The sequence below is a fragment of the Phalacrocorax aristotelis genome, chromosome 2 (genome assembly GCF_949628215.1).
Source record: "Phalacrocorax aristotelis chromosome 2, bGulAri2.1, whole genome shotgun sequence".
Taxonomy (NCBI): domain Eukaryota; kingdom Metazoa; phylum Chordata; class Aves; order Suliformes; family Phalacrocoracidae; genus Phalacrocorax; species Phalacrocorax aristotelis.
This window is the reverse complement of record NC_134277.1, coordinates 167,299,306-167,326,254: the sequence shown is the minus strand read 5'-3', so window position 1 is coordinate 167,326,254 and position 26,949 is coordinate 167,299,306. Positions and strand designations below refer to the sequence as shown.

The 26,949-nt window shown below is 58.4% G+C and overlaps 4 protein-coding genes and 1 pseudogene across 7 annotated transcripts; 4 read left to right on the top strand and 1 right to left on the bottom strand.

Moving 5' to 3' along the window:
* Positions 1–1,883: 1,883 nt before the first annotated feature.
* LOC142054004 (feather keratin 1-like) lies at positions 1,884–3,031 on the top strand (annotated as a pseudogene).
* A 2,767-nt stretch (positions 3,032–5,798) lies between these two features.
* On the top strand, positions 5,799–6,119 carry LOC142054003 (feather keratin 1-like). Its single transcript, XM_075086205.1, has one exon. It carries the CDS (start codon positions 5,811–5,813, stop codon positions 6,117–6,119), a length of 309 nt encoding a protein of 102 aa, XP_074942306.1. The 5' UTR covers positions 5,799–5,810.
* Positions 6,120–13,869: 7,750 nt separating this feature from the next.
* GFUS (GDP-L-fucose synthase) lies at positions 13,870–18,454 on the top strand. Of its 2 annotated transcripts, none has more exons than XM_075085983.1 (11): positions 13,870–14,120; positions 15,214–15,375; positions 15,460–15,574; positions 15,805–15,933; positions 16,006–16,079; positions 16,296–16,429; positions 16,571–16,635; positions 16,841–16,907; positions 16,998–17,077; positions 17,246–17,345; positions 17,791–18,454. In XM_075085983.1, exons 2-11 carry the CDS (start codon positions 15,224–15,226, stop codon positions 17,844–17,846), a joined length of 972 nt encoding a protein of 323 aa, XP_074942084.1. In that variant the 5' UTR covers positions 13,870–14,120; positions 15,214–15,223; the 3' UTR covers positions 17,847–18,454. The 2 variants fall into 2 exon arrangements, with proteins under 2 accessions (XP_074942084.1, XP_074942086.1); XM_075085985.1 differs by lacking the exon at positions 13,870–14,120 and adding an exon at positions 14,988–15,066 and having other exon boundaries at positions 17,791–18,453.
* Positions 18,367–23,032, bottom strand: LOC142053819 (protein brambleberry-like). 3 transcript variants are annotated; one of them, XM_075085982.1, is made up of 12 exons: positions 22,865–23,032; positions 22,555–22,771; positions 22,150–22,284; positions 21,542–21,704; positions 21,353–21,460; positions 21,081–21,248; positions 20,832–21,002; positions 20,625–20,724; positions 19,652–19,713; positions 19,311–19,420; positions 18,861–18,943; positions 18,367–18,712 (listed from the first exon to the last, which is right to left on the bottom strand). In XM_075085982.1, the coding sequence occupies exons 1-12, from the start codon at positions 22,867–22,869 to the stop codon at positions 18,610–18,612; spliced, it is 1,425 nt and encodes a 474-aa protein (XP_074942083.1). In that variant the 5' UTR covers positions 22,870–23,032; the 3' UTR covers positions 18,367–18,609. The 3 variants fall into 3 exon arrangements, with proteins under 3 accessions (XP_074942083.1, XP_074942082.1, XP_074942081.1); XM_075085981.1 differs by having other exon boundaries at positions 22,555–22,959; XM_075085980.1 differs by having other exon boundaries at positions 21,081–21,216; positions 22,555–22,959.
* Positions 23,033–23,147: 115 nt separating this feature from the next.
* PYCR3 (pyrroline-5-carboxylate reductase 3) lies at positions 23,148–25,842 on the top strand. The gene is made up of 6 exons (XM_075085986.1): positions 23,148–23,259; positions 23,914–23,978; positions 24,258–24,437; positions 24,662–24,874; positions 25,009–25,101; positions 25,459–25,842. Exons 1-6 carry the CDS (start codon positions 23,178–23,180, stop codon positions 25,639–25,641), a joined length of 816 nt encoding a protein of 271 aa, XP_074942087.1. The 5' UTR covers positions 23,148–23,177; the 3' UTR covers positions 25,642–25,842.
* Positions 25,843–26,949: the final 1,107 nt, after the last annotated feature.

Sequence of the window (26,949 nt, the reverse complement as noted above, 5' to 3'; positions counted from 1 at the left end):
ATATCAACACAGACTGGCACCTGGCGGGGGGGCTTCCAGAGTGTGACACCAGCCAACCACTGGCTCAAACAAAGGCTTTGGCACAACAAGGCATGCAGAAGAATAACAGGAAGGGCTTCTTCTACGGCTATGTCAACCACAAAAGGAAGGTTAAAGAGAGCGTACCTCCCCTGATGAACAAGAAGGGTGACCTAGGAGCAACACACCAGGAGAGAGATGAGCTACTCAAGCCCTTTTTTGCCTCAGGCTTCACTCGTAACCCCTCTCCTCACCCCTCCCGACAACATGCACCGCAAGATGGGCACAAGGCGGGTCAAGACCCTCCCACTGTAAGGGAAGATCAGGTTTCGGACCACCTGAGGAACCTGAACATACACAAGGCTATGGCACCTGGTGAGATGCATCCCAGAGTCCTGAAGGGAACTGGATCATGTAGTTGCCCAGACACTCTCATGACAATCATGGAATCATAGAATCATAGAACGGTTTAGGTTGGAAGGGACATTAGTGGGCAACCAGTCTAAAACCCCTGCAGCGAGCACGGACATCTTCCACTAGATCCGCTTGCTCAGAGCCCTCTCCAACCTGACCTTGAATGTTTCTAGGGATGGAGCATCCACCACCTCTCTGGGCAACCTCTTCCGCCACATTGGACGCTTTCAAGATTCGGCTGCACAGCCTGCTGGGCCATCTTGTCTAGGCTGTGCTCTTCCTAGAAAGCTTGGACTAGATGATCCCTGAGCTCCCTTCCAACCTGGGATTCCGGGATTCTGGGATTCTGTGTTTCACCACGCTCACAGTAAAACATTTTTTCCCTTATATCCAGTCTAAATCTACCGTCCTTTAGTTTAAAACTATTACCCCTTGTCCTGTCACATCGGGCCTTGCTAAAGAGGTAGCCCCCATCTCTCCTATGGTCCCCCTTCAAGTACTGGAAGGCCGCAAGAAGGTCTCCCCGCTGCCTTTCTGTCTCCAGGCTCAACAACTACAACTCTCTCAGCCTGTCCTCATAGGAGAGGTGCTCCTAAACAGCCTCCTAAACACTCACATTGGCTCAGTCGGGGCAGGCCTCGCCAGTCCTCAACCCTCTGGCAATCCTCCACCACCACCACAGCCTTTGAATGGCACCCACGTACAGCATGCTCACCTCCAGTGCCCTCTGCAAGCTACAAATCCTCTTTCTGCCCGTCAAACACTGTGCAGAGAAGTGGCCTCACCCCAAAGACAGACCCCAAAGGCCCTGCATCACCAGGCTACCCTGCCTGCCGCTCCCCCTCTGCCTCTCCACACACTCCTGGGATCCCCACAAATTCACCTGCGCTTACAAGGTTCCCCAGAGCAAGCACGGAGTCACGCCTGAGACCAGGCTGCATCAAACAGACCAGCCCCAGCTATGGGAAGCGCTAAGGAGGGGCCAACACAAGCCTTTGGGGAGCGTGGCAGGGCTCCCCACACCACAGGGCTTGCCAGCTCTGGACGTGGGCTGCCAGGGCAACATCCTGCTCCCGCAAGCCGCCCTCCTCTGCCTGCTCCCACTCACACCCCCACGGACAGCACCGAGGGGCCACAACCACAAACAGGCAGCCTCCTTTCTCCCACCTACAACCTCACAAGCAAGAGGGGCAACAAGACACGTGCAGAGCACACCCAGCTGTGGCTTTAGGACAGGCCTAAACACAGCCTCAGTCACCTGGCAGAAGGTCAGCAGGCAACAAAGGCCATGCAACGGGCAGCGCCTCATGCCTGGCACACCTCAAAGAACAGACCAGCCTTCCACGGCTGCGAGGAAAGGGGGCCCCCGCTTCACAATGCACCCGCAAAATAAACCACACGAGTGCCGTGCCATGACCTCACTGACGACACCCCACTTCTACAATTTGGTCTCGTCTTCTGCCCGCCCTGACACTCACCATCAACACCAAGACTTTGGCTTCTAATACTCTCACTTAAAAGCTGCCGCCAGGGCCAAGGGGACACGTCCTCAAGAAGAGCACATGAAAGTGTACAACTGCAGGAAGAAAAACACACCCCACCTCATGACTTGCCAGCCTGTGGCATGCAACAGCCGCTTGCTGCAAAACACCGTCATGCGCAAAGGCTGCCCCGCCCCTCGCCGACCAGCATAAAAGCTGGCCCAGCACCTCTCTCCCTCACACACGCTCCTCACACCTTCTCCTCCAACGTCAACGAGGTGAGTCTGAACCCCCTTCCCCTCCTTCCCCTTCTTCCCTTGCCCCACCTGGCCTGGCTCTTCCAGCACGCTCTGCCCCCAACTCAGCAGCCGACACCTCCCCACACCCACGCTCCCCACAGCCACACAACACGCCTCCACGCTCCCTTGTCCTCCTGCTGTTGCACCCCCACCTCGCACCACCACACCCCTCGCACGCCCACGCCCCTACGCTTTCTCAACACCCTCTCTTCCAGGGACCCTCCACACCACACACATGGCCTGCTACGACCTCTGCCGCCCCTGCGGACCCACCCCGCTGGCTAACAGCTGCAACGAGCCCTGTGTCAGGCAGTGCGAGGAGTCCCGCGTCGTCATCCAGCCTCCCGCCGTGCTGGTCACCCTGCCAGGACCCATCCTCAGCTCCTTCCCACAGAACACTGCTGTTGGATCCTCCTCTTCAGCTGCCGTGGGCAACATCCTCGGCTCCCAGGGAGTGCCCGTCTCCTCCGGCGGATTTGGCTATGGCTACGGCTTTGGAGGCCTGGGCTGCTACGGCGGCGGAAGGGGCTGCTACCCCTGCTAACGGCCCTGACCACCACCCCTGATACCAACAGCACGTACCCTGCAAGCCAGGGCATCGACTGAGGACGCACCTCCGGGCTCTTGCTGACACGTGGACCTGCCCTCCACGGCTCCTCCTCTCAAGGCACCAAGCAAGGAAGCGGGGAAGGGGCCAACCCAGCCTGCCTGGACACACGGCCCACGCACCTCCTCCTCTTCTCCCACTTCCTTCCTTGCATCGCCCCTTCTGCTATCTCCAGTACTGCCCGCTCCAATCACTTTCTCACAAGCCATAGACCACCGGGGACCTCCGGCGTGACGCTCCCACTATGCGGCAGGAAGTTCTTGCTGCTCTGGCAAGGTCCTCTCTCGCACACGGCACCTCGGCTGATGGTCGCTAGACTTGCACCTCAGACCACTTCCCTTCCACTTGGTCACCCTGCCTTTTTGCTCTCTTTTGTCCATCAATAAAGGGCTCCTGCATCCCAGCCTGTGAGGTCTCCTCTTCCCTTCTTCTCCCAAGCCTCCTCCAACTCTACCCAGCACAAAGCCAGGGCTCAAGAGGCCAGCGGGGTGGGTGGAGAAGGGTCACTAGATCTCTCCGCGGGATTGTGCCACCACAGCCAATATCAACACAGACTGGCACCTGGCGGGGGGGCTTCCAGAGTGTGACACCAGCCAACCACTGGCTCAAACAAAGGCTTTGGCACAACAAGGCATGCAGAAGAATAACAGGAAGGGCTTCTTCTATGGCTATGTCAACCACAAAAGGAAGGTTAAAGAGAGCGTACCTCCCCTGATGAACAAGAAGGGTGACCTAGGAGCAACACACCAGGAGAGGGATGAGCTACTCAAGCTCTTTTTTGCCTCAGGCTTCACTCGTAACCCCTCTCCTCACCCCTCCCGATGCCATGCACCGCAAGATGGGCACAAGGCGGGTCAAGACCCTCCCACTGTAAGGGAAGATCAGGTTTCGGACCACCTGAGGAACCTGAACATACACAAGGCTATGGCACCTGGTGAGATGCATCCCAGAGTCCTGAAGGGAACTGGATCATGTAGTTGCCCAGACACTCTCATGACAATCATGGAATCATAGAATCATAGAACGGTTTAGGTTGGAAGGGACATTAGTGGGCAACCAGTCTAAAACCCCTGCAGCGAGCATGGACATCTTCCACTAGATCCGCTTGCTCAGAGCCCTCTCCAACCTGACCTTGAATGTTTCTAGGGATGGAGCATACACCACCTCTCTGGGCAACCTCTTCCGCCACATTGGACGCTTTCAAGATTCGGCTGCACAGCCTGCTGGGCCATCTTGTCTAGGCTGTGCTCTTCCTAGAAAGCTTGGACTAGATGATCCCTGAGCTCCCTTCCAACCTGGGATTCCGGGATTCTGGGATTCTGTGTTTCACCACGCTCACAGTAAAACATTTTTTCCCTTATATCCAGTCTAAATCTACCGTCCTTTAGTTTAAAACTATTACCCCTTGTCCTGTCACATCGGGCCTTGCTAAAGAGGTAGCCCCCATCTCTCCTATGGTCCCCCTTCAAGTACTGGAAGGCCGCAAGAAGGTCTCCCCGCTGCCTTTCTGTCTCCAGGCTCAACAACTACAACTCTCTCAGCCTGTCCTCATAGGAGAGGTGCTCCTAAACAGCCTCCTAAACACTCACATTGGCTCAGTCGGGGCAGGCCTCGCCAGTCCTCAACCCTCTGGCAATCCTCCACCACCACCACAGCCTTTGAATGGCACCCACGTACAGCATGCTCACCTCCAGTGCCCTCTGCAAGCTACAAATCCTCTTTCTGCCCATCAAACACGGTGCAGAGAAGTGGCCTCACCCCAAAGACAGACCCCAAAGGCCCTGCATCACCAGGCTACCCTGCCTGCCGCTCCCCCTCTGCCTCTCCACACACTCCTGGGATCCCCACAAATTCACCTGCGCTTACAAGGTTCCCCAGAGCAAGCACGGAGTCACGCCTGAGACCAGGCTGCATCAAACAGACCAGCCCCAGCTATGGGAAGCGCTACGGAGGGGCCAACACAAGCCTTTGGGGAGCGTGGCAGGGCTCCCCACACCACAGGGCTTGCCAGCTCTGGACGTGGGCTGCCAGGGCAACATCCTGCTCCCGCAAGCCGCCCTCCTCTGCCTGCTCCCACTCACACCCCCACGGACAGCACCGAGGGGCCAAAACCACAAACAGGCAGCCTCCTTTCTCCCACCTACAACCTCACAAGCAAGAGGGGCAACAAGATGCGTGCAGAGCACACCCAGCTGTGGCTTTAGGCCAGGCCTAAACACAGCCTCAGTCACCTGGCAGAAGGTCAGCAGGCAACAAAGGCCATGCAACGGGCAGCGCCTCATGCCCGGCACACCTCAAAGAACAGACCAGCCTTCCACGGCTGCGAGGAGAGGGGGCCCCCGCTTCACAATGCACCCGCAAAATAAACCACACGAGTGCCACGCCATGACCTCACTGACGACACCCCACTTCTCCTACAATTTGGTCTCGTCTTCTGCCCGACCTGACACTCACCATCAACACCAAGACTTTGGCTTCTAATACTCTCACTTAAAAGCTGCCGCCAGGGCCAAGGGGACACGTCCTCAAGAAGAGCACATGAAAGTGTACAACTGCAGGAAGAAAAACACACCCCACCTCATGACTTGCCAGCCTGTGGCATGCAACAGCCGCTTGCTGCAAAACACCGTCATGCGCAAAGGCTGCCCCGCCCCTCGCCGACCAGCATAAAAGCTGGCCCAGCACCTCTCTCCCTCACACACGCTCCTCACACCTTCTCCTCCAACGTCAACGAGGTGAGTCTGAACCCCCTTCCCCTCCTTCCCCTTCTTCCCTTGCCCCACCTGGCCTGGCTCTTCCAGCACGCTCTGCCCCCAACTCAGCAGCCGACACCTCCCCACACCCACGCTCCCCACAGCCACACAACACGCCTCCACGCTCCCTTGTCCTCCTGCTGTTGCACCCCCACCTCGCACCACCACACCCCTCGCACCCCCACGCCCCTACGCTCTCTCAACACCCTCTCTTCCAGGCACCCTCCACACCACACACATGGCCTGCTACGACCTCTGCCGCCCCTGCGGACCCACCCCGCTGGCTAACAGCTGCAACGAGCCCTGTGTCAGGCAGTGCGAGGACTCCCGCGTCGTCATCCAGCCTCCCGCCGTGATGGTCACCCTGCCAGGACCCATCCTCAGCTCCTTCCCACAGAACACTGCTGTTGGATCCTCCTCTTCAGCTGCCGTGGGCAACATCCTCGGCTCCCAGGGAGTGCCCGTCTCCTCTGGCGGATTTGGCTATGGCTACGGCTTTGGAGGCCTGGGCTGCTACGGCGGCGGAAGGGGCTGCTACCCCTGCTAACGGCCCTGACCACCACCCCTGATACCAACAGCACGTACCCTGCAAGCCAGGGCATCGACTGAGGACGCACCTCCGGGCTCTTGCTGACACGTGGATCTGCCCTCCACGGCTCCTCCTCTCAAGGCACCAAGCAAGGAAGCGGGGAAGGGGCCAACCCAGCCTGCCTGGTCACACGGCCCACGCACCTCCTCCTCTTCTCCCACTCTCTTCCTTGCATCGCCCCTTCTGCTATCTCCAGTACTGCCCGCTCCAATCACTTTCTCACAAGCCATAGACCACCGGGGACCTCCGGCGTGACGCTCCCACTGTGCGGCAGGAAGTTCTTGCTGCTCTGGCAAGGTCCTCTCTCGCACACGGCACCTCGGCTGATGGTCGCTAGACTTGCACCTCAGACCACTTCCCTTCCACTTGGTCACCCTGCCTTTTTGCTCTCTTTTGTCCATCAATAAAGTTCTCCTGCATCCCAGCCTGTGAGGTCTCCTCTTCCCTTCTTCTCCCAAGCCTCCTCCAACTCTACCCAGCACAAAGCCAGGGCTCAAGAGGCCAGCAGGGTGGGTGGAGAAGGGTCACTAGATCTCTCCGCGGGATTGTGCCACCACAGCCAATATCAACACAGACTGGCACCTGGCGGGGGGGCTTCCAGAGTGTGACACCAGCCAACCACTGGCTCAAACAAAGGCTTTGGCACAACAAGGCATGCAGAAGAATAACAGGAAGGGCTTCTTCTATGGCTATGTCAACCACAAAAGGAAGGTTAAAGAGAGCGTACCTCCCCTGATGAACAAGAAGGGTGACCTAGGAGCAACACACCAGGAGAGGGATGAGCTACTCAAGCCCTTTTTTGCTTCAGGCTTCACTCGTAACCCCTCTCCTCACCCCTCCCGACGACATGCACCGCAAGATGGGCACAAGGCGGGTCAAGACCCTCCCACTGTAAGGGAAGATCAGGTTTCGGACCACCTGAGGAACCTGAACATACACAAGGCTATGGCACCTGGTGAGATGCATCCCAGAGTCCTGAAGGGAACTGGATCATGTAGTTGCCCAGACACTCTCATGACAATCATGGAATCATAGAATCATAGAACGGTTTAGGTTGGAAGGGACATTAGTGGGCAACCAGTCTAAAACCCCTGCAGCGAGCACGGACATCTTCCACTAGATCCGCTTGCTCAGAGCCCTCTCCAACCTGACCTTGAATGTTTCTAGGGATGGAGCATCCACCACCTCTCTGGGCAACCTCTTCCGCCACATTGGACGCTTTCAAGATTCGGCTGCACAGCCTGCTGGGCCATCTTGTCTAGGCTGTGCTCTTCCTAGAAAGCTTGGACTAGATGATCCCTGAGCTCCCTTCCAACCTGGGATTCCGGGATTCTGGGATTCTGTGTTTCACCACGCTCACAGTAAAACATTTTTTCCCTTATATCCAGTCTAAATCTACCGTCCTTTAGTTTAAAACTATTACCCCTTGTCCTGTCACATCGGGCCTTGCTAAAGAGGTAGCCCCCATCTCTCCTATGGTCCCCCTTCAAGTACTGGAAGGCCGCAAGAAGGTCTCCCCGCTGCCTTTCTGTCTCCAGGCTCAACAACTACAACTCTCTCAGCCTGTCCTCATAGGAGAGGTGCTCCAGCCCTCAGATCATTTTTGGGGCCCGCCTCTGGACCTGTTCCAACAGGTCCATGTCCTTTCTGTATTGGCGGCTCCAGAGCTGGATGCAGTTCTCCAGATGGGGTCTCACAAGAGCAGAGTAGAGGGGTGGATATTTGAAAAATCATGGCAGTCAGGTGATGTCCCTGCGGACTGCAAGAATCACAGAATCACACAATGCTACGGGTTGGAAGGGACCTCTGGAGAGCATCTTGTCCATCCCCCCTGCTTGACCAGGCACACCTACAGCAGCAAGCAAGGACCTCGTCCAGGCAGGGTTTGAATGTCTCCAGGGAAGGAGACTCCACAGCCTCTCTGGGAAGCCTGTTCCACTGCTCTGCCACCCTCACAGGAACAAAGTTTTATCTCGTGTTTAAATGGAACTTCCTGCCTTCCAACTTGTGCCCACTGCAACCTTGGCCTGTCCTTGGGCACCCACCACTGAAAACAGCCCGGCCCCATCCTCTTGACACTCACCCTTCAGATATTTGTAAGTATTGATGAGTTCCCCCCTCAGTCTTCTCTTCTCCAGGCTGAACAAACGCACGTCTCTCAGCCTTTCCTCATAAGAGGGGTGCTCCAGTCCCCCCATCATCTTGGTACCTCTCCGATGGACTTGCTCAAGCAGTTCCCTGGCCTTCTTCCTCTGGGGGGCTAGGCTTGCACCTCAGACCAATTCCCTTCTACTTGGTCATCCTGCTTTTTTGCTCTCTTTTTTCCATCAATAAAGTTCTCCTTATCCCAGCCTGTGTGGTCTCCTCTTCCCTTCTTCTCCCAAGCCTCCTCCAACTCTACCCAGCACAAAGCAAGGGCTCAAGAAGCCAGCGGGGTGGGTGGAGAAGGGTCACTAGATCTCTCCGCGGGATTGTGCCACCACAGCCAATATCAACACAGACTGGCACCTGGCGGGGGCTTCTAGTCTGCCACACAAGCCCATCACTTGCGTAAACGAAATTCCAACACAAGAACGTTCCCTGTGCATGCTTGTGAGAATTTCTCCCATGCCAGCACACAGTTGACTACTCTCTTTCCCAGCATGAGTCTCTTTCCCTCTAAGCAAATACAATCACATAATCATTTAGTTCTGCAGGGACCTTTGCCGAGCTTGTCGTTCAGCACATCTTCCAAAGCACAGCCAGCTGGAGCATTTTTTTGGGAACATGGTCAACCGGGTGTTCAGTATCCCTAAGGATGGAGACTTTAGTACCTCTGCAACAGTTTGACCACCCTCACACTGAAAATACTTGCCTTTTTTGCCCATGGAATTCCGTATGTGTTCGCTTGTTCCCATGGATCCTTGTGCTGCCCCTCAACACAAACTGCAGCTCTCCCAGAGCTCACCAGCCAGGCGCCCGCGCTGCAGCCTTCCCTCACCACAGCCAGCTGCTCCCTCAGCACCCTCAGCCATCAGCCAATCAGGACGCAGCTAACAACCTGCCCACCGGGGGTGCCTAACAGCCTGCCAATCGGGCGGCGGCTGACAGGCGCCAGCTGCTGCAGCAGATCCTGGAAGTTTCCAGAAGGCTCCTGTCAGGACCCCAAAATCAACACGTCGGGCACAAGAAATCAAACATCTTCACCAAACGGCCCCCAGAACCGCTGCTGGGAGGGGCAGGGGCTGAATGAGGGGCTGAATGACTAGAAATGCTGCTGACAACCGAACCAAAGGCCTCAGGCAAAAGCAGTTGGGGCACTTGGAGGGGTCAGGTGGAGGGAAAATGCGCTGATTAAATAACAAAAAAATCTGTCATCAATATGTACATCAAGAAGGCACCCTGCCCTTCTTGCCCGTGCTGCAGGGTGCCAGGGATACGCAGGCAGGGTCCCCTCTCATGGTTCCCCCTTGTTGTTGTCCCCAGCCCAACTGCTTCCAAACCCCATGACACCATCTTCTCTCACAAAGTGGAGCCAGGACCACCCACTCAGTGTTTCTGTCCCCATCCTCTATTGGTGCCAGGACCCTGGACAACCCATGCAGAGTGCCCAGGTCACCACACCTCCTTGTTATGGGGTCGTCAACTGACCGAAGGCTGGACTATGGTTGCACTCTCCACCTGGCTGCACGGTCCCCATTCCGCCTACGTGGGAGCCCCTAGCCCATGACCTCACCTTGCTATGGGGTCCCCAGATGATCCCTTGCAGGGGATCCCCACACCACCATCCCCGCTTCGCTGCAGGGTCCAACAGTGCATGTGGTCTCCAGACCACCATCCTCCCTGCCTCAGGGGCCATGCACCACCTCTACAGGGGACCCCAAGTCACCACCCCTCTGCACTGCGCTCACCATCCTCCTCACTGTGGGGACCCTGAGGCACAGCATGGGGCACTGAGCACCAGGGGCAGGAATAAACTGGTGGCCCTACTCTGATATAAAGATGGGGCTCCTGCAGGGCTGCATGGCCAAAGAGCTGGTGGGGTAGGCACGTTCCCTTATGCTACCCTGCCACCTCTGTGCCTCCAAACTTGGGCACTCAAACCCAGATCTTTGGGTGCCAAAAATCTTTAGTCCCCCAAATTGCTCACTCTCTCTTCCCCTTAACTGTTTTTATTTTTCACTCTCTGTATGTGAAAAATGGCTCCTGAAAAAGAAGTGAACTCTGGGCTGAGACAGGAGCTCACAGTCTCCAGGGGTATTGGCAGCACTGAAATATTCATCAAAGGCAAATTAAGAGAACGTTTCCAGAGCAGCTGGAGTCCAGAATGCCAGAGCTCTGCGCACAGCTGGAGTCGGCCTCATTTCAAAGGCGAAGCTTTTGCCTAGGAACAAAGCCCTTCCCTAAAATCAAAACCAAACATCACCTGCCTTGGAGCTGGGCAAGGAGAGGGGGAATGGGTTTGGATCTGTTTGGCCTTTTTATCCTATGATTTAGTGTAAATAGCACATCTCCCCTGCAGACGTGCTTTGTTGGCCTTGAGGGTCTTACCTCAGCTTATCTTAAAGTTATGTCTTATCAATAGAGAAGAAACTCAAGTAATACCTGCTCTTAGGAGCGATAGTTGTTAACCTTGGAGTTCAGCCAGCTTGACATCAACCCTTGGATGAAAATGGGTGCAGGATCTCGCCTCCCCACAGTCCTGCGACGTGCCTGAGCAGCCAGGCCTGGAGGGATGTCTGCCTCATGCTTCAGAACATGTCTCAGCCCAAACTTGCTCCAGAGCTGCTAATTTTGGACACAGTCAGCTCAGTCGGGTTCAAGGGAGCACTGGGAAGAGGTTCAGAGCCACATGGCCCTCTGCCCAAAGGACAGATGGACCAGCACGACCCTCTCTCCCATCTGCCCTGGGAAGTCAGGTCTCTTTGGCTGCCCCCTGCCCAGCTCTGCACCTCATCCTTAGGAGACCCCAAGGCAGGCGAGCAGCAGGAAGGACGTGCTGGAGGGCACCCTCCCAGGCTGTGGGTGAAATGGGTGGCACTTCTCCCAGCGTCTGACTCCCAATGGGACTCTCAGCCACACAGCCAGGACCCCACTCTCAGAGCAGCCCCGAACCCCATCACGAAGCATTCGCAGCTTGTAGCCACGCATGGTCTTTTTCCCTTGTCTTCCTCCTATTTCAAGAGGATTGGACTCGGTAAGGCCAAATGCAAAGTGATGGCGGCAAGGGTGTTACTGCACAGCAGCTCCTCCCAATCCCATGAACCAGGAGTCTGCAAGGAGTCTGTTTCGTTCTTGTCCCACCCCACGTCAGAAATTTTCCATTCGAATTGTTCCTGCTTCATATTTCATATGCTGAGAAACCTCTCATCATTAGCAAGAGCAAGGGGGTCTAGGAAAAGCTGTAGCCGTCACTCCCATTCCCATCCCAGCCTTCCCCCACTGTGTCTCAGCAAGACTGTCCCGTGCTTTTGGACAACTCTCCCATTGCCGAGGGGCTGCACATGGGTGGGGAGCAACCCCAAGCCCCTATGGAAACTGGTGGGAGCTGGGCTGCTTGGGACAAAATAGACTTCAGCCAGCTGAAATCACACATGGAGTCTGTACTGCAGGACATGACCTGGAAAGGGGCTCACTGCTGGTGTGCTGTCTACCTAAAAGCATAAAGAGCCATCAGACTGAAATCCAAGTGGGAGAGGGATGCTTAGAGCTTGTGTCTCACCTAGGCTCCTGGAGCTTGGCTGCAGCCATGCAGCATCATCACAAGCCAGCTTTCATGCTGGGATGGGCTGCATCCAGGCAGCTTGCACCCATCTGCCCCACTTACCTGGGAGGAATGGGGAGAGAAGAGCAGGGATCAGGGCCGGAGCCAAAACCAGACCAGTTTGAGAGAAAGAGGTCATCCACAAAGAGGCTTCGGTACGGAAACAACATGTCAGATGAAGCAGTGGTTCTCCGACAGTGATGTGATCTGACCAAGCCACCCAAGCTTTATTGTGCCTGCTGCAAGGTCCTGGGCTGTCCTCTGGTTCGTGTCACGCAGAAGACCTGCCCAGTTGACCTCATGGGTCTCCTCTAGGCTTTCATCCTTAACTCACAAGATCTTGCTAGATAATATCAAAAGCCTGGGTGATATTTCATTAACAAGAGAGTCCTGCTCCATCCCATATGGCCACCGCAAGTTTACACCTCTCCCCTGTGATCTTCCCTCATGCCCTAACATTGCTTTGGTAATTAGCTCCAGAATTACCATATTTAAATCCAGCACCATGGTTATTCAACTGCTGTTACAGCAGCTCTGGCTTCGTCACCTCCCCGTGATTCCTCAGCTGAAAGAGTGGTTTACCCCTATTTAACCCCCGGAGTTCGCAGGATGCAGCAGGAAGGTCTTATGCTCCCACCAGCACATGGAAAATCTTCCTTGGCCTTTTGCATTTCCCTGGGTCGTTGAATGGATGCCCCATCATTAGAAATGTTCAAGGTCAGGTTGGACGGGATTTTGAGCAACATGGTCTAGTGAAGGATATTCCTGCCCGTGGTTGGGGGTTGGACTAGATGATTTTTAAAGGTGCCTTTTGATCCAAACCCTTCTATTCTATAATTTTTACCATGTGGCAAGCTGGAAGCGTGGAGGCAGCTGGATGTGGGGTGGTTGCGATTCACCCCCCTGCCTTGAGCCGGTGCAGGTGGAGTGGGACACACAGGAAACATCAACGTGAGGTTTCTTCTTGCCAAACCTTGTCTTGCAGAGGATGAAAGAGGTGATGCTGTTTGCAGAGTAGACACGGGATTAGCTGGCACAGAGAAGGAGCTTCAGTGCCTCATTCCTGGTTCCACATGTGAGATCATCCTGCCTCATGAGGGAGGAAAATAGCACCAGGGCTGGAGTCACTCATGAGAGTGGGATTTTTGGAGTTGGGAAAGCTCTGGGAGGGCTGGGGACATGCTGGGACTCACCCAGATGGAAGAAGGGCCGGATTGTTCCAGGGGATATGGCTGGTCGCACGAGCACAGGGAGACGTCTTTCCATGTGCAAGGGGAAACAATTACAGCCCCAAGAAGGGGGTCCCCTAGGATTCAGATTTTTCTGAGATTTTCCCAAAGGAAAAGGGCACACTCCTCTTCCAGGTCTCACCCAGGAGAAAGGAGGAGGGAGGAGTGAAAAAACACAATATCCTACCACCCCTCGACATAGGGGACATATTCTTTTTTGGGGAAAAGTGGGAATTCCTGAGTGGATCTCCCTTAATCCCATTCTTCAGCATTTTAATTTAGAGCAGTGCAAGGCCCTGCCTTTACCTCACAGAAATCCCAAAGGAAAAAACAGCTGGAGCAGGGCGGGGTGTGTTGGGGCGGGTGTCTTTGAAACCATCCCCCGCCCACCGGAAAGCTCTGCTCATTTTTAATCTCAACTCAAGTGCATTGAAGATGATTAAGCCTTTTCTCATCCAAATCCCTTTTGATGAGCACTTTGTAGTATGGAGGAGGGGAGGGGACCTGCGCACCCCCTTCCCTTCCCCTGCACGCCCCTCCCCGCACCGCTGCCTGCCGGGTGCGGGCCGGCAAGGGCCTGGGCTCGTGCCAGCACCCCCGTGCAAGCGGCGGGGGCCGGTACCGCTGTCCCCCGGCCCTGTGGCAGGTCTCGGTGCCGGTGACCCCCGGGCGCGGACTCCATTTCCCGACGAGCCGAGCGGCGGCGCCCGGTGACGGCGGCGGGGCGGCAGGAAGCGGGGCCGAGCCGGGCTGAGCCGAACACTGCCGAGCCCCGCCGAACCCAGCCGAGCCCCGCCGAACCCAACCGAGCCCCGCCGAACCCAGCCGAGCCCCGCCGAGGACCGGGCCGAGTCCCGCCGAGCCTGGCCGAACACAGTCGAGCCCCTCGAGGGCCGGGCCGAACGAAACCGAGCCCAGCCGAGGGCCGGGCCGAGCGCAGCCGAGCACCGCCGAGCCCAGCCGAGCCGAGCCCAGCCCCGTGCCGGGGTGAGCCGGGACCCCCGCCCCGTCCCATCACGGGGCGTTTGCGGGGCAGCCCCCCCACACACACCGCGGGGGTGCTCGGGGCAGCGTGTAGACGTGGGGGGTCCCCGGGGGAGACAGTACGCAGGGGAGAGCCCCAGGGGGATATGAGGGGTCTAGGGGGGCCTCGCCAGGGCGGGGCGGGGGGCTGTGGTGCGTATGGGGCTGGGCCTGGGGTTTGGGGTGCGGGTAGGAGTGGGGTGCAGACCTGGGATTTGGGGTGCAGAGCTGGGTGCAGAGCTGAGATCCGGGGTGCAGGGGAAGGTGTGGGGTGCAGACCTGGGTGCAGACCTGGGATTTGGGGTGCAGGGGAAGGTGTGGGGTGCAGACCTGGGTGCAGACCTGGGATTTGGGGTGCAGGGGAAGGTGTGGGGTGCAGACCTGGGTGCAGACATGGGATTTGGGGTGCAGGGGGAGGTGTGGGGTGCAGATCTCAGACTTGGGGTGTAGGGGGAAGTGTGGGGTGTAGACCTGGGACTCGAGGTGCAGAGAAGGCATAGAGTACAGACCTGGCATTTGGGGTGCAGGAGGAAGCATGGGGTGCAGATGTAGGATTTGGGGTGCAGAGGAGGCATGAAGTGCAGAGCTGAGGTTTGGGTTGCGGGGGGAAGTGTGGGGTGGAGACCTGGGGTTTGGGGTGCAGAGGGAGGTGTCGAGTGCAGAGCTGGGACACGAGGGAGGCGCAGGGTGCAGGGTGAGCCTCCGTTTCCAGAGGCCGGGCAGCGCCGTGCAGTGCCGCGTGGCAGGGCCTGGCTCCAGCCCAGGTGCCGCCTGCACGCAGGCAGCCCGCCGGCCACCCACCAGTTTCATTAATTAGCAACTATAGCTGATGAGTTTGTGCTGCCCCGGCCTGGCCACGTCACCACCAAACACATCGCTTCCACTTTCCTTTCTGCTTTTGCTGGCAGAAGTGGGTAAACCCCCCCTCCCCATCCCAAAATAATCCCGTAGGCCTGGCACGTGGTTGATGCTCATGGGTGCCTCATGCCAGGGTGGGGGGTGAGCTCGGTGCTCCATAACGGGGTGCAACCCTAACTTAGCCCCCCACTACCCGCAGGGTTTTGGCCATGACGGAGGCAGTGGGGCTGGTGCCCAAACGCATCCTGGTGACGGGTGGCACTGGTTTGGTGGGGAGAGCCATTGAGAAGGTGGTGGCTGATGGAGGGGGGCAGCCAGATGAGGAGTGGATCTTCGTGTCCTCCAGAGACGCTGACTTGACGTGAGTTGTCCATGTGGGTTTTTGCTTGGAACCCCCCCGCTTTGCTACCTCGGCACTGCTGAACCCCAAAATTTCCCATCCCAGGAATGCCGTGGAGACCAAAGCCCTGTTTGAGAAGCACAAACCCACCCATGTCATCCACCTGGCTGCCATGGTCGGGGGCCTTTTCAAAAACATCCGCTACAACCTGGATTTTTGGGTGAGCACATGGCAAATGGGTGGATTTGGGGATCCCTGAGGATGCTGCAACCCCCTGCCCTCCCTGACGTGGGGACACAGGGACATGGCTTGTTCTGCTTCTGGGGCCAAACCAGAGCTCATCTGGTTTCTGGCGTTATTAATGAGTTATTAATAAGGTGTTACCCAATAGGGTGCAGGGTTTTAGGGGGATCACCAGACCCCAGATCTGACAAACCTCTCCATCTCCAGAGGAGAAACATCTATATCAACGACAACGTCCTGCACTCGGCGTATGAGGCAGGGGTGCAGAAGGTGGTCTCCTGCCTCTCCACCTGCATCTTCCCAGACAAGACGACGTACCCCATCGACGAGAGCATGGTGAGCATCTCCATCCCCATGTGCAGCCCAGTGGGTGTCCCTGCCCTGCTAACTCTGCTCTCTTGTCCCCAGATTCACAATGGGCCACCTCACAGCTCTAACTTCGGCTATTCCTACGCCAAGAGGATGATCGACATCCAGAATAGGTGCGGGGGATGGGGTGGGATGTGGAGAGCCCTTGCAGGCTGTGAGCAGCCTCCTGTTATCAGGGCAAGGGGAATTAAATGAAGCTGGGGAAGATAGCTGGGCTCAGCAGATGGAGATGCTGCTGGCTAGGGTCATCTGGGGACAGCTGTGTATGGGAGGAGGGGTGACTGCAGCTGGTGGACAACCTGCCTGTACCCCCCCACACTCTCACCCAGGGGCTACTTCGAGCAGCACGGCTGCCGCTTCACCGCCGTCATCCCCACCAATGTCTTCGGGCCACATGACAACTTTAACATTGAGGATGGCCACGTCTTGCCAGGGCTCATCCATAAGGTCTACTTGGCCAAACGTGAGTGCGGCAGGACTTCTTATGGCTTTTTTGGGGGAGGATTGGGGTTTTTTTTCCCCCTGCCTGCTCCATGAGCTCTGCAGGGTAGTCAGGGTCAGTGGAGGTGGCTCTGATGCTCATGGACACGCTCTCCTTCCACAGAGACCGGATCAGCTCTGACCGTCTGGGGCACGGGCAAGCCCAGGAGACAATTTATCTACTCCCTGGTACGTGTGGCCTTGGGGGCCTACTTCAACTTGGGGAGGGCAGCATACAGGGCTGGGGGGGGCCGGTGCCTGGACCCCAGCTGGGTCTGAGCCAACCTAGGTTGTCCTGGGCAGCATTGGCCATCCTCAAGGGTTGGGTCCCCTTGTGATGGGAGGGCTGGGGGACAGCAGCCACCCCCCCTAAGAGCCATCTTCCCCTCTGCAGGACCTGGCCCGGCTCTTCCTTTGGGTCCTGCGGGAATACGATGAGGTGGAGCCCATCATTTTGTCAGGTAAGGCCCAGCTGCCCCTCCATAACCCCCCAACTCCAGCCCCTTTCCAAGAAGATGGAGGACCGGCCACAATCATGCCCTTCTTTACAGTGGGAGAAGAAGATGAGGTCTCCATCAAGGAGGCAGCGGAGGCGATCATGGAGGCCATGGACTTCAGGGGAGAGCTTGTTGTATCCTTCACTGTAGGCTGGCCCCCGCGGGGCTGCTGCGGCTTGGGGGGCACCCCACTTTCCACCAGCAGCTGTAGGGCTCCAGGGGAGATGCTGTAATCCAGAGCAGCACCCCAAGAGACCTTTTTTCCCCCCCGCCTTGGTTTCCCTTAATCGTTTCCATACCAGTTTGACACCACTAAAGCAGATGGGCAGTTCAAGAAGACGGCCAGCAATGCCAAGCTACGGCACTACCTACCCGGCTTCCAGTTCACACCCTTCAGGCAAGGTGAGATGAGGGGCTCCAGGAAAAAGGGGAAGGCCCCATCCACTGGAGTTAGCCTTGGTGGGATCACAGTGGTCTATCCTTTCACTTTCTAAAGGGGGCTTATAAGAAAGATGGGGACAAACTTTTTAGTAGGGCCTGTAGTGGTAGGACCAAGGGATAATGGTTTTAATCTAAAGGAGAGGAGATTTAGACTACATCTAAGGAAATATGTTATGCTGAGGGTGGTGAGACACTGGCCCAGGTTTCCCAGAGAGGTGGTCGATGCCCCATCCCTGGAACACTCAAGGTCAGGTTGGAGGGGGCTCTGAGCAGCCTCATCTATTTAAAGATGTCCCTGCCCCTGGCAGGGGGTTTGACTGGATGACCTTCGAAGGACCCTTCCAACGATTCTATGAACAAACTGCATTCCCAATCCCCCAACCCACCCCATCTTCTCCCTCCCTAGCCATGAAGGAGACCTGTGCCTGGTTCACCGCCAACTATGCCAATGCCAGGAAGTGACAGGCCAACGTGGCACTGGGACCGGCGTCACCCGGCACCATCCTCTTCATCTCAGGGTTGTCCTTTGCTGGGGCAGAGGACGGGGCTGGGGGGGTGACAATGACATTTCCGAAGTAGAAGGGGGCCAGAGCCCATTGAGCAGCCCCCACATTCCTGCCTGCTGCTGGAAGCAATGCGAGATGCCCAGGGCAAGGGGGGGAAGGTGGTTTGGGGCATCCCAGAGGTGCTGGGACCCCAGATAGGGTGGTAGCTACCAACTGGGGCCACCACTGCTACCTTGCCCATATGCAGAAGGCTGGCAGCTGCTGCTGAGCTGTAATGGGCTACACTGCTAATTACCTCTAATCAGGCTGTAATAAAGGGAGGGTGATGAGGGTTTTCCCCAGCGCAGGAATGGCAGCTCAGCCTTTCCTGTTGCTTTTGGCACATAAGGTTGGTCCCAAAGCCCCCAGCAAAGCCACCCCTGCCCCAGCATCGGGATGGGGTGGGGGGGAGGGGGAAGGACTAGGATGGGGAAGGCTCCAGCTGTAAATATAGCATTTATTAAAATATATGCAAATAACATAAAAGTGGTGGGACAAGGAGCATCTGCCCCACAGCAGTCCCGTATGCACATTGAGTGGTACCCTTAGGGTCCTGAGCACCACCATGTGCTCTCCACCAGGCTCTGGAAGAGCCAAAAAAAGGGTTTAAAACCCCTCTGGGAGGGGGTAGAGGGTCAGAGATGGGCAGATGACTCCATGGCCAAGTGGCTGCATGAGGCTCAACCGGTGGTGTGGACATGGCAGAAGTCCTGGCCAGGGATGGCTTTCTTCTGGCACCACTGCCTGGCCCTGGTGAGCCCCTGGCATGGGGACAGCAAGAACCTATGGAAGGGAGACCCATCAGTACCAGCACCCCAAGAAGCCCCCAGGGAGGCTGTCCCCCAACTGTCAGGTTACTGGCTGCACCCCGAGGTGACAGCAGCCCCAACACGTCCCTGGAGATGGGATGTCCCCTGCAGTTGGCACTTACATATTGCTGGCTGGAGATGGGCTTGGGTTGGAGGGTTTGGGCTCCCAACGTTTCCCAGTGCCAAGGGCCAGCTCTGGCATCACCTGGATGGGGAAGAAGGGGTTTGGACAGGGCATCCTCCATCCCTGGTGACCCTCCTGTCCTGGAGGAGATGTCCCTTGTCCCCTGGGGACACGTGGGTCGTACAGGATGGGTGCCTTGGTCATCCTTGGAGGACACCCCCCCTCCACCCAAAAGTCCTCCCTGGGTGTCATGTTCCCACAAGCGCTGCAGTGCCAGCCCTGGCCCCTCACCCAACAGGGCATCCAGCACCCAGAGGCGCAGTCATGATGAGGACACCCCAGCCTTAGAGGACCTGAGCCTCGGAGAGACCCTGTTGGCCCCAGGAGCAGGGTCTGGCCCAACCTGGGGACATCCCGCCCAGCACCTACCCCCCCAGCTCAGACTTACCCCACGTGAGCTCAGCTTTGTCCTCCAGCCTCCAGGGATGGGTGACACCCGTCCTGCTAAGCCAGGGAGGTCCCCTGCCATCGCTGGGGGCTGCTCCAGGCACGAGGGCTCTGCAAGAACATGGTATTGGTGGTGACACACTCCCAATGCTGCTGTCCCCCCAGGTGATGGATGGGGACACCCTGAGGTGGTACACATGTCCCAGCACAGCTTGGGGACACTTGGGTAACACATAGCATGGGATGGGGACATGCTGGGACTTTAGAACCCTGTCCTACGGCCACCACACCTCCCACCTCATGGTCATCTGTCCCACATCCCCCTGCCCAGCCAGCTCTCACCTTGCAGGCAGCTCATCTCCATTCTGTTCAGCTCCTCCTGCAACAGCTCCATTTTGTGCTCCCTAACATGGAAAGAAGGAAATCCAGAGCTCCGCCACCTTGGTGGCTTCTGTGTCACCACAGAATCACAGTATGTCCTGAGCTGGAAGGGACCCACAAGGATCATCAAGTCCAACTCCTGTCCCTGCACAGGACAACCCCAAATTCACACCATGTCTCGGAGGGCCTTGTCCAAGTGCTTCTTGAATAGCATCGAGCTTGGTGCCGTGATGCCTCCCTGGGGAGCCTGTTCCAGGGCTCCACCACCCTCTGGGGGAAGAACTTTTCCCTAATGCCCAGCCTAACCCTCCCCTGGCCCATCTCCCTGCCATTCTCTCGGGCCCTGGCGTTGGTCACCAGAGAGAAGAGACCAGCCCTGCCCCTCCTCCTCCCCTTGGGAGGGAGCTGCAGAGCACCATGAGGGCTGCCCTCGGCCTCCTCTGCTCCAGCTGAACAAACCCAGGGACTTCAGCTGCTCCTCATACAGTTTCCTCTCTAAACCCTTCCCTAACTCCGTGGCCTCCTCTGGACACTCTCCAGTAGCTTTATACCCTCAATGTCCTGTGGTGCCCAACACTGCCTGCAGCACTCGGGGTGAGGCCGCCCCAGCACAGAGCAGAGCGGGACAATCCCACCCCTCGCCCAGCTGCGATGCAGGGCTCGGTGCCCCCCAGGGCACGGTTGGCCCTCTTGGCTGCCAAGGGGCACCATCATGATGGCAGCCCCCTTTTCAGCCTCCCCATACCCTCCTTCAGGCAGGGAGCTGGGATGAGGTGCCCAAAAGCTGCAGGCAAGCCATCAAGGTGTGTCCAGCCCCACCCTGTGGGCCTCTGCCAGATGGCAGCAGGATGGGATATCCAGGATGGGTGCCCATGCTGGCTCCTAGCAGCTCCCAAGGGTGCCATGCCCATCACCCCCCCCAGCCATCTCCTACCTGTCCGGGGTGGAGGTGAGCCGGTGGTGGGGCTGCTCCCAGGGAAGCATCAGCCAGGCTCCCCCAGCACCACGGTGCGTGGCCACCACCAACCACTGCCCTGTGGGGAAGCAGAAGGGTGGGAGAGGGCAGAGCAATCCTAGCCCACCCCCGCAGCACCCCCAGGGTGGCATGTCCCCAGACAGGTCCCCCAACACCCGTCCCCACCTGCCACAGCAAGGACCAGGAGAGTGGAGAGTGCCGGGATGCCGAGGAGCTCGCCAAGGAAGAGGAGGAGGAGAAGGATGGCACGGGGTGGCATGGGCAATAGTAGTGTGACCAGCAGCACAAAGTAGGAGCCATGTAAGATGCGGGTGGAGGTCGCACTCTGGCTCTGACCTGCAGGACAGGGAACAAGAACCCAATGTTGGCACCCACCAGCACCCATCTGCCCTCCAGCACCCATCCCCAGCTCACCGGCTGGGCCGAGGATGGTGTGGAGGTGCTGCAGACTGCTCTCCAGCTGCCTCCGTGCACCCTCCATGGCCACCAGCATCAGCCCCAGGCTCTGGTTGACCTGCCACAGCTTCTCCATCACTTCTTCCATCTGATGCTGCTGGGCCAGAAGAAGGGCCAGGTTGCTCTCTGCATGCAGCGGAGATGGATATGGCATCCCATGAGCTGGGGGAGTTGCACCCAGGGGTGCCCTGGTGCAAAAAGAACTGGGATGGGGTTTGCTGCATTCCCACCTAGTTGGGAATATATGTCCTGAGCTCTTTCCTGTGCGTGGTGGAGGTGGGACAGGACAACCCGCTCCCCTTCCCGGAGCCCTGCAGCCCCACAGCTGCTCGTGTTCCCTGTATGGAGGCACAAGAGGCTGGATCAGTCCCCAAGGTGGGAGACGGGGATGTAGGAGCATCCCAGCTGGTGGCTCTTACCCATCCACTGGGTAATGTCCTCCATGAGCTGGGCCACCCGGTGTTGCCCACTGGTGATGAGGGTCTCATCCAGTGCCAGCTGCTGCAGGCTGGGGTGGATGGGGGTCTCCAGTCTCGGCCGCAGCCAACCAGCCAGCTGCTCCTGCATCTCCTCCTGCCTCCCCTGGGGTGAATATTGGGGGGGAAAGAGTGGGGTGGGTGATGGGGGGTGGCCCCACAGTCCCCCACAAACCATCACCCCACAGCAATGCCCACCACCACATACTAGGTGGATACTGGCTCTCCCCATCCCGAAATGAGCCCCCAGTGTTTAAACTACACCCAATGGTGCTGGGGAGATTTCAGAAAAGCCTTTGCAAGCAAGCAAGGCTTGCAGGGTGGAAGGGGATCAGGAGTGGAAACCCCCACCTGCCATGGGAAAATTAACTAAACAGGGCTGGGTTTACCCCAAAATGAGGATGAGAGGCTGAACAAAGGTGGCTAAGTGGAGCTTGGGCTCTGTGCCTACAAAGTTTGGGATTTTGGGGGGGAATTGCATTGGATTACTACAGGATTTGGAGTGGAATTGAAAAAAACAGGATTTGGGGTGCCCTGCCCAGGCACCTTACCATGTCTGGGGTGCAGGCGTATGTCTGGTGACCCTCAGCGCTGGCTTGGCAGTTGAACAGGTCCATCCCCAGCTTGGCAGCCTCCTCCTTGTCCTCGCTCAGGTCGGTGCAGGTCAAGCGGAGCCGCACCATGACCTGGAGGCAGCACCGGTGTCAGCAGGTCTGAGCACCCATGGGTGCTCCCAGCAGAGACAGGGTGGGAGGTACAGAGCAGTAGCTTTTTTGGGTGGGGAAATTAAGGAGAAAGGCATAATACCACCCCAAAACTCAGCCTTCACTCCCCAAAACCATCCTGCATGGACATTGGGCAACCCACCCCTGGCAAAGTAGCTGCTCAGGGTGGGGGGGGGGGGTCCCAGGGACCCCAACCTCCCAGCTTGGGGCAGGAGAGCCCCACTACCACACCTGATGGTGGCAGGAGCGTGGGGGTGAAAGCTCGCAGCGTGTGGCTTCAGCCCGGAACTGCTCATCATCCGCAGTCGTCTCAGAGGGGACACACAGGGGGACCCCCACCTCCAGGGAGGTGCCAAGGCCCAGCCACCCAAAAACCCCAGCAGCAGCACAGAGGAGCAGCACAGCCCAGCAGCTCTGGGACGGCATGATATGGCTGGAGGGGGCGGTCCTGCGGGGAGAAAAAGGGTGGGGAGCACCCAGAGGCCGGGTGGAACCCCCCAAATCCAGGTTTGGGGGACCCCTTCCCATTGAGGGCACCCACCACATTGGAGGACACCCCCCCGCCCCAGTACACCCAGGGGTGTTGGCTGCACCCCACTCCAGTGGTGGAGGAAGGGCTCGGGGCTAGTCCTGGGTTTGGGGGGGGTCGGAGGGAGTCCCCCCCCACGCGTGAACCCGAGCGGCTCCACCCCGGACCCACGTGGCGCCCCCGCACCTGCGCAAACACCCGCCTTTCCCCCAAGCCCCGCCTCTTCTATCCACGTTCCTCCAATAGGCGAGCGGAGGTGGGGAGAGCGTGACCAATGGGAGTCGGGGGCGAGATCGGGGGGCGTGTCCGTGGGGCGGCCGGCGCGATGGAGGCGGCGGAGCTGCGGGTGGGGTTCGTGGGCGCCGGGCGGATGGCGGGAGGCCTGGCCCGGGGGCTGCTGCGGGCAGGTACGGGCGGGGGGCGGCCCGGGGGTCCCTGCCGTGCCTGGGGCCCCTGCCCCACAGAGCGGTGCGGGGACAGGGGGGCAGCCCGGTCCTGCCCCCATCCCCGGCGTCCCTGTCCCACAGATCAGTGTGGGGCCATGGGGGCAGCCCGGTCCTGTCCCCCTCTCCAGGGTCGCTGCCCCTCCCTGGGGTTCCTGTCCCACAGATCAATGTGGGGACATGGGGACAGCCCGGTCCTGCCCCCCTCCTCAGGGTCCCTGCCCCACAGATAGTGGGGGCACAGCCCTGTCCCTCCCACCCCGGGTGTCCCTGGTTGCCCCTGCCCCATAGTCCAGTGTGGAGACAGCCCTGCCCATACTCAGAAGCTGGGAGATGGTCCCTGAGTTTTGGGGTCACCTTCTTTATCACTGCACCGTGGCACAATGGGGTGCCCATAGCTGTCTCTGTGGGGTGCTCGTGCTGACCCATGGGATGCTCATGCCGGACCGGTAGGATTTGGCCCTGTCCCCCTTTGCTCCAAAACCCCCAGGCTGATCAGGATGGGTTGGAGAAAAGGAGCACATCCCAGCTGAGATCGGGGTGTCTGGACTGTGCTGGGGTGTCCCCACCACCCTGGGGCCACCCCGGCTGCTGACCCCAGTCCCCGTGTTCCCCAAGGAAAGGTGCCAGCCAGCAGCATCATAGCCAGCGCTCCCTCGGACAAAAACCTGGATGCCTGGCGGGTGAGTGGGGACACGGGATGACAAGCCACCCCGCTTGGTGGCTGTCAAGGTGGGAAGCATGTTTGGGTGCCCCTTGCCACAATTTCAGGACCTTCTTTCCCCCCACAAAGGCCTCTGGCTCATCATTCCTAGGTCTGGGTGAAATCCAGGCAGAGCCTCGGTGGCTTTGTGGCCAGAGCAGGTCCTCAAGCCACGTCCCTGCATGCGAATGTGCCTTGTCCATGGGGGTGCTGGGGTTGGGGGTGCTAGGCTGTGACCCCTCTCCCTGGCCGCGGGCAGGAGTCGGGCTGCCGGACCACGCACTGCAACCTGGAGGTGCTGCAGGAGAGCACGCTGATCTTCCTGGCCACCAAACCCCACGTTCTGCCGGGCGTCCTGCAGGAGATCCGTCCTGCTGTGGGACCCCACCATGTTGTCGTCTCACTGGCGGCCGGCGTCACCCTCCAGACACTGCAGTGGGTGAGCCGCCTCCTCCTCCTCCTCCTCCTCCTTGTATTTGTACTTGGGCTCGTGGAGAAGGACACACCGCTGTGGCTCTGTCCCCACCTGGGTTGCACCCCCAGGTCCTTCCTCACTGACCATGCTTCTCTGCCAGCCCCAGTGGGTGATACCCACCAGTGCCCAGGGCATCCTTGGGTGCTGCCCAGAGCTGGCATCTCTCTCCCATCCCCTTCTCTCCCCAGCTTCTCCCCGCTGGGACCAAGGTGCTGCGGCTCATGCCCAACCTGCCGTGTGTGGTGCAGGCAGGGGCGATGGTCTTCACCCGAGGCAGTGGTGCTGGTGATGAGGAAGCTGCCCTGCTGAAGAGCCTGCTGTCCTCCTGTGGGCTCTGCGAGGAGGTCCCCGAAGCCTACATCAACATCCACACCGGCCTCAGTGGCAGCGGGGTGGCCTACGTAAGCGCTGGCACTCAGCAGGCACCGGCTCACCAGTGGGACACAGGATGCCAGCAGAAATCCCACCCATCAGGGGCTGGGGTTTGGGGTCCCTCCTTGCACCACACTCAAACCCCAATGCTCTTCTCCCCCAGGTCTACCTGTTTGCTGAAGCCTTGGCCGAGGGAGCGGTGAAGATGGGCATGCCGGGTGCTTTAGCCAGCAGGATCGCGGCTCAGACGCTGCTGGTGAGTCGGTGCCGTTGCTCAGGGACACCCAGCATCGCTCCCCTCCCTCCTGCCCTGCAGCTCCCACCTCACTTGAGCACCCTGGCACCATCGCTGCCCTGGGCTCTGCAGCACCCAGCAGGGTGGCAGAGTGAGGGAGGAGGCGCTGGATGGCCTCTTGCCTCAGTTTCCCCTCTTGAAACCAAAGATGAGGCCACCAGGAGACAGCGAAGGCCATGGTGGTGGGACAGACGCTTCAGCACCTTGTCCCCCACCACGGGGTATGGATGACGGGAGGATGCTGGTGTGGAATCCCCAGACAAGGAGAGGGGTGTTTGGGAGGTCACTTTCTCTCTGACCCTCCCTGGTCTCCCATAGGGTGCAGCGAAGATGATGCTGGAGTCGGGGGAGCACCCAGCAAAGCTGCGAGGAGACGTCTGCACGCCCGGGGGCACCACCATCCATGCGCTGCACCAGCTGGAGAAGGGTGCACTGCGGGCCACTGTCATGAATGCCGTGGAGGCAGCCACCAACCGGGCATGCGACATGGCTGAGGACTAGCGGCCTGGCTGGGGATGAGCCCCTCTGTCCCATCCCCCGTGGTGCAGGAGGGGCAATGGGAACCAGACCGAACCCCTTCAGGGAGCAGGGGGACCCTGACACCCCCAGGAGACCCTGGCTGGGGGTGGGAAATGGCGTGGATCCATGTTCATGCCATGTGCTACCTCTGCAGGGCTTGGACTGAATAAATGTGGGGAGCACAATGGCAGGCTTGGCTCTTTCTGGTCCCTTCAGTCCTGGGGGGCTATTGCATCCAGCATGGGGTCACCTCCATGGGGAGGTGACAGCCATGAGCCCCATGGCCAGCAGGGATGGAGCTGATGCTGCACTGGTTCTAAAATCACCAGCACTGTGCCAGGATTTATGGGCTGATCCCAAATTAAGCTTGCTGGGGCTGGGCAGAGCAGCCATATCCCTGGAGCAGAAGGCGAGGACCGTCACAGGTGCCATGATGCCAAGGGACCTTGAGAAGCAGGGAGCTGGCAGGATGATGCTCTGGGGGTGAGCACAGAGAAAGGCTTTGATTTCCCAACTCAATGTCAAGCAGGGGTGCTCGGTGCTTGGGTTACACGTGGGCGATGATGCCTGCTCTACTCAGCTCTGGAGATGCATGGACAAACACAGAGCTGCTCTCCACATCCCAGAACCACAGGCAAGCAGTTGACCAGCCAAAAATCCTCCACCTCCCACCGTGGCCAGGCACCAGCATCGCACCACAGTCCTGCAGATGGGTCTTGCTCCAGCAGCCAGGCAGCGGGATAAAGCCCAGACCCGCTCTTAGCCCTGGGGTGCTACACATCAAGGGAGCAGAAACTGAAAGCTTGCCTATCTGGAGAGGATCTGAGCCTTTTGCATGCCCTAATTAAGCTTTGTTTGCCTCTCGGCACCTGCACAGATGCAATTAGTGATGATTTGCGAACCGCTTTGAAGATGAAAGGCTTTTTCTGGCCAAAACATCACTGGTGAAACAGCTGGATGCTGAGCCTCCGGCTCCTATGGCTTTGACCCGGTCCCCAGGGATGCCGTCACTCCAGATGCCAGTGGCACAAAGCCAAGAGAGACGCTACAGCCCTATAGCGCTGTCAGGTCGTGCCAAGGCATGACCTCCCTGGGCACTTTCTTGAGGCATCTAATTAATTAGCAAAGCTGCACAAAAGCTGGAGATGGAGCTCGAGCCTGCCCATCTCTCCAGCCCATCTCTGCACTTTGCTGTGTAGGCAGGAAAGCGGCTCATAGCACCTAGACGATGCAAGGAAGCAGTGGTTCTCCAGGTTTCGAAGCCACCTGGTAGCTCCTTTGTCCTTCTGC